The 9,585-nt window shown below is 47.2% G+C and overlaps 1 protein-coding gene across 1 annotated transcript in view; it reads right to left on the minus strand.

Annotated features, from left to right (window-relative positions):
• Nucleotides 1-5,175: 5,175 nt before the first annotated feature.
• The window catches only part of LOC119296142 (transmembrane protein 87B-like), a 16,090-nt gene continuing 11,680 nt past the window's right edge, over nt 5,176-9,585 (minus strand). The window contains exons 4-5 of the mRNA XM_037574533.1: nt 5,841-5,977; nt 5,176-5,568 (exon numbers count right to left, since the gene is read on the minus strand). Coding sequence (XP_037430430.1) covers nt 5,403-5,568; nt 5,841-5,977 — 303 coding nt within the window. The 3' untranslated portion in view covers nt 5,176-5,402. The remainder of the gene's footprint in view (nt 5,569-5,840; nt 5,978-9,585) is intronic.

Here is a 9,585-nt window from a genome sequence, read left to right on the forward strand (position 1 = left end):
GAGGTGACAACATGTTTATTAAAATAAACTGAAGTTGTCAAAATGGAGCCTTCTCACCGCTCAAAACCGAGCAGCAAACTTTATCGACAAGGAAGCATTGTTCGAAATAGGGGATCTTCGCATTCGAGAAATTGCCCGGATAAGGAATGTTCTCTTTAAGAGAACGCTGAACAATATGTTAGACCTTACTCAAGAAAGGCTTACCCGAGGCATACGACTCCTCGACCAATATAAACAACTCTGGAGATTGCATAAGGTTGAACCAGCTTTATCGCCGGGTTGTCATCTTTGTCTGAGAGGAAGGCTTCACTAGAATTACCGTAGCTTCGGATTTTCTTTCGTTGGTTCAGCATGTGGCATCGGGTGTCACTGAACGTTTGCTCTGCGGCCCGGTTGTTCGTGATATCAAGCTCATGGCTACTGCTTTCGAGTCATGTGTGTTTCTCCATGTTTAACGTAGATTGAATGTTCTTGCTCATTGTCTGAAAACTCTTTTAATTCTGTATGGCGTGATGTTATTCTGGACTGCATACGGCAGTTCTTTTGTAATAACTTCATGGTTACGCAATCAATAAAGCACAACTAGAGTGGCCCAGTTGTTCGTGATATCAAGCTCATGGCTACTGCTTTCGAGTCATGTGTGTTTCGCCCTGTTTATCGTAGATTGACTGTTGCTGCTCACTGTCTGAAAACTCTGTTAATTCTGTATGGCGTGGTGTTATTCCGGACTGCATATGGCAGTTCTTTGTGATAAATACATGGTTACGTGATCAATAAAGCACAACTAGAGCGGCCCAGTTGTTCGTGATATCAAGCTCATGGCTACTCCTTTCAAGTCATGTGTGTTTTGCCTTGTTTATCATAGATTGAATGTTGTTGCTCACTGTCAGAAAACTCTGTTAATTCTGTATGGCGTGGTGTTGTTCCGGACTGCATCCGACAGTTCTTTTGTAATAACTTCATGGTTACGTGATCAAAGCACAACTTTCTCTCCCCAAAAAAGGTTGAACCAGCTTGCAAGACCGAAGGCGAAAAGAAGCTCGGAGGACCGAGGAACATCCTCAGATTGAAGACCGATTCAAGGGCCACTGACAGAGGCCAAATTCATTGTTTTGACCCTTTGATCAAACTTTAGCACGATTTGATTTCGTTTGCAAAATATTTTCGGATCTGACCCTTTTTGCTACCGCCATCGTGTTTGGCGGTAGGGTAAGACGGGCTACCGCCACAGCTAATAGCGATAAGCACGAGTACGCGTGGCTACAGGGTCGTGCTGATGTGTCAAATAGGCTACCACCAATAGTTCTGGTGATAGCACGTATAAGGGTCTGTTCTTTTGGGCGGCTTATAAAGTAAGCTCCTCTCCCCAGCTTAAAATACAAGACTCTCTTCAAGTTTGTTGAGACTTTTAAAGTAGTTGTCTCATAACTAGTTTAGAAACTCCAATGAATAAGAAAGACGACTTACGAGATAAGCTGGGCGGCTTATTTTTTTAAGTTGCCAAAAGCACTGACCCTAAACCTCCTGGCACGATGGCTGGCGGTAGCTCGTGCAGTATAGCTCGCCCACGTAGGAAGCTATAACTAGGTAACATTGTAAATTACTAAACAAATAGAGAGGAGGCCTTGTGGGTAGCAAGCTCTGTTTTTCGCTAGTAGATCCAATCGTCCAGTGTTCGATCCCTGGAGTAGCTACTTTGTTGTTTACTTTTGTTTTTTCACAATAAAATGGAACAATTTATCCAATTTTTAGTAAATATTAATTATTGCGAAAGTATTTTATTTTTGTTGCTTTACAAAAAGAATAATTTATCCAGCCGATATTGAATGTAAATTATTGTAAAAAAATAGTTTTACTTATCTGAGACTACTTAAAGAAAATCTCACAACGGTCGCCAGCATGCTACATTTACTTGAGTTTTACTTAAAAAATTGACTACTAACTGCAAGCTTTATTCAAGAGATGCATGCATCTGCATGCCTAGCGCTTCACTTTTTGGGTATAACAACAAGCTATACATTACTAGTTGTTTTCTGGTCCTGTCAAATTTTTCATGCCGTGATGCTCGTGTCCAAAGTCATGCGTTCTCAATCACCAGCCTTGCCTTGTTCTTAGAGTATTTGAGTATTCACAGATTTGCCAGAATGTGTTAGACAGCTTGCAAAAGAAAGGAATATATGCATGTCTTGGTGTGTGTGTGTTTGCGAAAATATAAGATCTATTATAAAAATTCACCGGAAGTATAAAGCACCCCAAACATAATAAAAATTGCATCGAGGTCCATGGACAACTGAATGACCATTGCCACCGCCAGAACGAGCCGCCGACGCGCCGTTGTCGCCGCTCCCATACCAGAGCCGACCTGACCTTGACAGTCGGGGAGCCTTCGTGCACGTGCCCCTAAGGACCAACGTTTGGAAGCCGCAGCGTTGAATTGATCTGAGGAACCTAGCACCAACTCACGATGTTGCATACGCACTACGAAAAACCCTAACCTCGCCACTCCGAGAAGCTGGCAGGAATCTACGCCGCAGATCCATCTAATCTATCCCGACGAACGTACTTGAGGAGGATCGAAGCTCGAAAGACTTTGGTAACTTCTCTCACGGTTGAAAACAACCCTAATTCATGACAAGACTATCATTATATTCGGCTAATAATAATGGTAGTTAGATATTATTCTTTTTATAAAGCAAAAAAATACATTTACAATAATTCATATTTAATATTAGTCACATAAAGGTTCCATTTTATTGAGAAAAAAACAAACAAAAAGTTGGCTTGCACTGCTTCTAATAATGGTAATTAGAGAACTTCTATCACGATTGAAAAAGACGCTACTCCTTGAAAAAAATTATCATTATATTCAGTTAATAATGATGGTAGTTAGAAATTATTATTTTTATTGATTTTGCTAAAGCACATCTAGATGGTCATAAGTATATTACACATCTAAGTACTATATTGTTGATTTTACGCGATAATTCGTATGGGTATTTTCTTCTTCTTTTTTCTAGGTACACTTGATTAAGTCACCTAGATATGCAATAACTATTGCACATCTAGATGTGCCCTAAATACATCCTTATATAAAGCAAGAAAAAATACATTTACAATAATTCATATTTAATATTATTTGCATAAAGGTTCCATTTTACTGAGAAAAATAAAACAAAGCCTCGCAAAAAAACAAAAACAAAGTTGGCTTGCACAGGATCTACTGGAAGTCAGTAGTACTTGCTAGCCACTAGGAACTAATTCAGTTTGCGTACCCAGACGAGCTACACTCCTCGAGCTTCCGCCAACTAGCGTGGCGGGAGGTTTGTATACGCCACCATCCGAGGTGTTTTTTTTAGCTCAATACAGACGCAAGCACCCATACATACACGCATACACTTACCCCTATGAATGCACACACGCTCATCCTATCCTTATGAATATCTCCGAGAGACTGAGCTGGCATGTCATCTTGAAATTTACGAAGTCGCCATAGGCGCCTCGTCGTCGACGGGAACGTCTCCTCCTCCTGAAAACGCATCGCTGGAAATTTTAAAATAAATCCAGAAATAATGCAAGCACCCGGACTTGAATCCTGATGGGGCGTGGATAGTGCCCTCTAACCATCCATCCACATATTGATTCGCATCATCAGAGGTATTGGCGGTAGCCTATTTGACACATCAATACGACTAGCCACGTGTATTCGTGCAGCTATGGCGCTAGCCCATGTTAGCCTACGACCGAACACAACGGCGGTAGCAAAAGGGTTAGATCCGAAAATATTTTGCAAACGGATCAAGTCGTGTTAAAGTTGATAAAACGGTCAAAACATTGAATCTAGCCACTGACAAAGTCCTGGATAAGAGGGTGTTGTCCTGGATAAGATGGTGCTCGGCGTGTCGGTTGCTAAGACCCCTATGCCCGTTAACTGGTGGGCCTCGTTTATCTGCTCCGAGAGCATCAAGAAGGAATGACCTGAAGATTTGATGGTTCGTCTGCTCCAAGAGCATCGAGAAGAAATGACCCGAAGATTTGATGCGTACTGCAAGGCGTGGAGGTAGTCAACGGCACATTTGCCCAAGATACAACAGATCTATTTGTGACCCTAGACACCGCCCCAAGATATAACCAACCTATTTGTAACCCTAAACACCCCAGTATCTATATAAACCAAGGTCTCGGTACCATTGAGGATAGATTCATCCAGATATTATCCCGATAAATCACATGTACTTTCTACCCCCTTTCCATCCATAATCAGTTACCTATTCAAGAGGGTCTGAACCTGAATAAGCATCGGTGTCCCCTTGTGTCTTTATCATCTAGCCAAGACTACCAGATCGGGACCCCTTACCTAAGTTCTACCGGCTTTAGCTCCGACACCAATGAGGTCGGCCACCGCCGACAACAGTTGCTGAGGCACTAGTGTAACTTTATGTCTTATGCGCAGCTGTTAAATCTACCAAACACCGTGTAGTGCATCAACCCAGCCAAACCAAACATCAGGCAAAAATTACTCCCCTAATGCAGCCAGCCTATGCAGAGTACTAAAGGACCAACCGAGTCACATAAGCAAGGAGGTAAAAAACGATACGTTTCTACTTCCTTTGAACGAGGCCACCCGCGACCTCGTCTGAGCAACACACGCGCGCAGCACCACTTTGCGGATGACCACGACACAGAGCACATCTTTGCCGTGGGGGTTCGTGTCCTCAAAGCTGCAGTCATACGACCAGTCCACCGTAAACGAACCACCCGGGACCAAAACTAGCGTGAGTTCTTTGGTCGGCATCGAGCAGTACAAGCTCGCACTGCCACCGGAAATCGAGCAGGTGGGAACTCTGGCGTACAACCTCGCACTGCCACGGGACAGCCGTATCCACCTGGTATTCTGTCTCCCAGCATTCGCGCCTGATTACACGCTCGTCTTGTCCGAGCTTCCACGGGCACCTGATTTGACAGAAACTACCATGCTTCCGGAGGCGATTTTGAATCACCGTATGGTCAAGAGGGGCACCTCCTTCATGGTCCAACTCACAGTACACTGGTCTTCACTCCCGAAGACAACGAGGTGCTTCGCCAGCTGTTCCCATCGGCGCCAACCTGGGATGGGGCTCCTCAGCGGTTCCCATCAGCGCCAATCTGGGATGGGGTTCCTTCTCGAGACGAGGGCAATGTCACGCTCGCACTTCAAAGTCAAGCACCGATCCACACCCCATACGGGTCATCACACTTCCACGGTGTGGGTAAAAATCACACGCTTCTACAACAAACCTGTCTGAGGTAGGAACATCAGAGGACATCGAATCACCAAAAAAAACACTCGAACTCATGGAACATTCTCGCTCCAACAAACCACTTGCTTCTGGGGTATTTGGGCACAAGGAACAAGGGAAGAAATACTATTCTCTTTTGTCCTCTTCTGCCTCATCATCTTCCAAGCTGAAAGCACTGCTAACACCAGCATTTCTGTCTTTGTCGATCTTTACCATCCCTACATCACCATCAGACCCCTTTGTCAGAGACTGAGCCTCCTCATCGTCGACAGCTTCGCCTGAATATGCATACCTGGACAAAGGAATCATGTGTCAGTTTGAGAGTAACTCCTAGTTAACCGTTTTTTTATGACCTACACCCTCAGTTCCTAAATATAAGATGTTTTGGCAGTTCAATTTAAACTGCCAAAACGTCTTACATTTATAAACAGAGGTAGTACTTAAACAACCTAGACTATGCCTCTTATACGTAGTGAACACCTAGATTATGCTTCTTATATGTAGTAAACACCTAGATTATGCCTCTTACAAGGCTCCAGACCATTGAAGAAGCAAAATATCTACCTTTGTGAGCTTTGAGAAGGTGCCCACAAATAACATATCACAATAAGCAAAACAAATGCAAGGACGTCCCAGAAGGCTGTTATGATCCAGGCACTCTGCCATCTCTCACTAAAGGGATCTGTTGCTTTGAAATAGACCTGCAAAATGAAGCCATGATAAGACAACAGGTACCAAAAATCAAAGCAAAGACCTTCAGATTAATTAAGATAGCTTAATGACTGTTGATCAATGATCAGCTAGAAGAACTCACTTTGCAAACAGACCATAATGAAAATTTTGTCTCTCCAATTCATGATAATACTTGGCACAAACAACGCCAGAAAATGGTGAAGATAATAGAGGCTCATAAATTTGCATATTCTCAACTAATCTATCAGCCTATGAACAATGCCACATGCATGTGATGAGGATCAAAACTGCATACTGTCCATCAATCTATTTCACTTCATGCCTTTGGTGGCCGCATATATGAGTGAAAGCTCATTCATTTAGACACAGATTAAAAAGAGTCGACAGAAAAAAAAACATCAAAGTTAACACCAAGAAGACATGTTGATATACAATACCTATCACAATCTTGAATTATTAAACTAATCTTTCTTCTACAACTTATCGAGTGTCTTATAAGACTAATGACGTGTGATACATATTATTCAAAATTTGCAATCCTGGCAAACATTTGAACTTCCTAAACGTAGAGTTACAATTGTAGACAACTGATGTTCGGATTTGGAAACAAGGGCCTGTCCGGATCTCCGGCTCCACGCTCCGCGAACTCCGTGCGCGGAGCCGGGCCAAACGACCTAGCTCCAAGAAGCGAGCTGCGAGAAGATGTCCTGGGCTGCAGTGTAATTTGTGTTAACGTGTATTGTACCTGTGTATCTGTATGTACTTGTATTCCTAGTATATAGGATCATAGATCTCGCCCAGGCCTGCGTGCCACATCCTTCGGACTCCTGTAACTACTCTAGCGCTATATATGTTGTACAATGCGTGGTGATTCAATGACAGACAACAATTGATCGTCCTACTTGGTATCAGCCTCCAGGTGCCTTCCCCATGGCTGAGAACTCCACCTCCTCCGCCACCTCTCCGGCCACTAGCTCAGCCACCTCGCCGGGAGCCCTCTCCAGCTCTTCCACCGGCGCCGGCACCACCGCCGGCACATCCCCTCCTCTCATCTTCGGCACCATCCCCTCCACCCACAGCGGATCCTCCCCTTCGCTCGGATCTCAGTTCGCCCCTCTCTTTCCCCCATTCACGGCGCCGCCGCTCTCCTTCGCCGCTGCCCCGTCCAACCATCCCATCTTCCGCGACAGCATCCAGAACCATATCAAATTTCTCCTTAACCCCGACAAGCACAACTACCACAAATGGATGTCCTTCCTCCTTGTTCTCATCCGCTATGGCGTCGCTCAAATCATCGAGCAGCCCCTCCCGGCCAATGCCACCGCTTTCCAGCGCGAGCTCGACGCCCATCTTGTGCTCTGGATCTATTCCACTCTCGCCGATAACCTCGTCGACCACGTCGTCGGCGCTACCACCACCTACAATCTCTGGCACCGCATCCGTGATTACTTCCTGGCGAACCGTGCGGCGCGGTACATGATGCTGAACCGCCAATACCGCAACCTCAAACAGGGAGATCTCTCCGTCGCCGAGTACGCTCGTCGCATGAAGCTCCTCACCGCCGGGCTGGCCGACATCGAGCACGCCGTCACTGAAGTGGATCTCACCACTCAGTTTCTTCACGGCATCGACAAACGCCTCGACACCATCCGCATCGTGCTCGGGGACACGGTTCCTCTGCCACCGTTCGAGACGGTCTTCTCTCACCTGAAGCTCGCCGAGGAGAACCTCGCCCAGCGCGTGGCCGATGAGCCGGCCACCATCCTCGCCGTCACCGGGGGCGGCGGCCCCTCCGGGTCTGGCGGCTCCGCTCCTCGCTCCGGCGACCGCGCCGATCGCGCCACTGATTGGGGTCCTAGCTCCCCGACTGGCCGTGCCTCTGGCACTCGTGATGGCCGCGGTGGCCGTGGTCGTGGTCGTGGCCGCGGTCGTGGCCCCGGCGATCCAGGTGGTCGCGGCGCTCCTGCACCTATGGCGTACAATCCCTACATGGGGTTCTTCGCGCCCTACGGGATGGCCATCCCGAACCCGCGCCCTAGCTGGGTCCCTCCGAACGCCGCCGGCGTGCTCGGCCCGCGGCCCAGGTCGCATGCGCAGGCCTACCCAATGCAGATCTCCGGCTACCCACCCACGACGCCAACCCAGCCACCTTCCTGGGATCACCTGGCCATGCTCCAGGCCGCGTACAGCGCACACGGCGTCCCCCACAGTGGCTCCGCTCCACACGAGTGGTACCTCGACAGCGGCGCCTCCTCCCACGTCACCGGCAACCCTGACCTCTCGAATCCTTCTTTAAAGTCTCGTTTCACTAGCATTGTTGTTGGCAATGGTACTCATCTCCCCATTCAAGCCACCGGCTCCGTCACCCTTCCCCCTCACAATTTTCATCTTCGGGACGTTCTCTTTTCTCCTCACGTCGTAACTAGTCTTATTTCAGTTCGCCAATTCACCAAAGATAACTTGTGCTCTATTGAATTTTTCCCCTCTGGCTTTGTTGTGAAGGATCTTCGAACCAGGAGGGTCATCATGATCTCCGCTAGCTCCGGTGATCTCTACCCATTCTCCGGCAATAACAAGCCATGGCGCGCTGCTCTCTCCGCCACCACCTCCACCGCCGACGTTTGGCACCGACGCCTCGGCCACCCAAGCCCTCAAGTCACCTCCTCTTTAGCAGCCCATGATTTTCTTCCCTCATGTAATAAGCTTGCGCATATCCCATGTAGTGCTTGCCAATTAGGTCGACAGCCGCGCCTTTCTTTTCCTTCATCTCTTAGTCGCACTTATGCACCTTTTGAGTTAGTTCATTGTGATTTATGGACAAGCCCGGTTGTAAGCTTCTCTGGTTATAAATATTACTTGATTGTTCTTGATGATTATACTCACTTCTCCTGGTCCTTCCCACTTCGCCACAAGTCGGATACCTCCCTCACTCTTCAATGTTTCTTTTCGTTTGTTCGCACTCAATACAACGTGATCATCAAAGCATTACAATGCGATAATGGCGGTGAGTTCATCAACTCCACCCTCCGTGCTTTCTTCTCTGCGAATGGGATTGCCTACCGCTTCTCTTGTCCTCATACATCACCCCAAAATGGCAAGGCAGAACGACTTCTTCGCACCACTAACGACATCATACGTACCCTTCTTGTCCAAGCCAACCTTACACCTCCCTTTTGGGCTGAAGCACTGCACACGGCCACTTATCTCCTCAACCGACGACCCTCCCGCGCCATCTACGACTACACTCCTTACTACATGCTCCACGGCATTCATCCTACATACGATCACTTGCGTGTTTTTTGGGTGCCTATGCTACCCCAATCTCTACGCCACCGCTCCCCACAAGCTCTCCCCCCGCTCCACTCGCTGCATTTTCCTAGGCTATCCCCTCAAGCATAAGGGTTATAGGTGTTATGATCTTACCCAGCGCCGCGTGATCGTTTCTCGTCATGTTATTTTCGACGAGAACGTTTTTCCGTACGTACCTTCCCCACCATCCCCACAAGCTCTCCCCCCGCTCCACTCGCTGCATTTTCCTAGGCTATCCCCTCAAGCATAAGGGTTATAGGTGTTATGATCTTACCCAGCGCCGCGTGATCGTTTCTCGTCATGTTAT

The sequence above is a fragment of the Triticum dicoccoides genome, chromosome 4B (genome assembly GCF_002162155.2).
Source record: "Triticum dicoccoides isolate Atlit2015 ecotype Zavitan chromosome 4B, WEW_v2.0, whole genome shotgun sequence".
NCBI classification, from domain to species: domain Eukaryota; kingdom Viridiplantae; phylum Streptophyta; class Magnoliopsida; order Poales; family Poaceae; genus Triticum; species Triticum dicoccoides.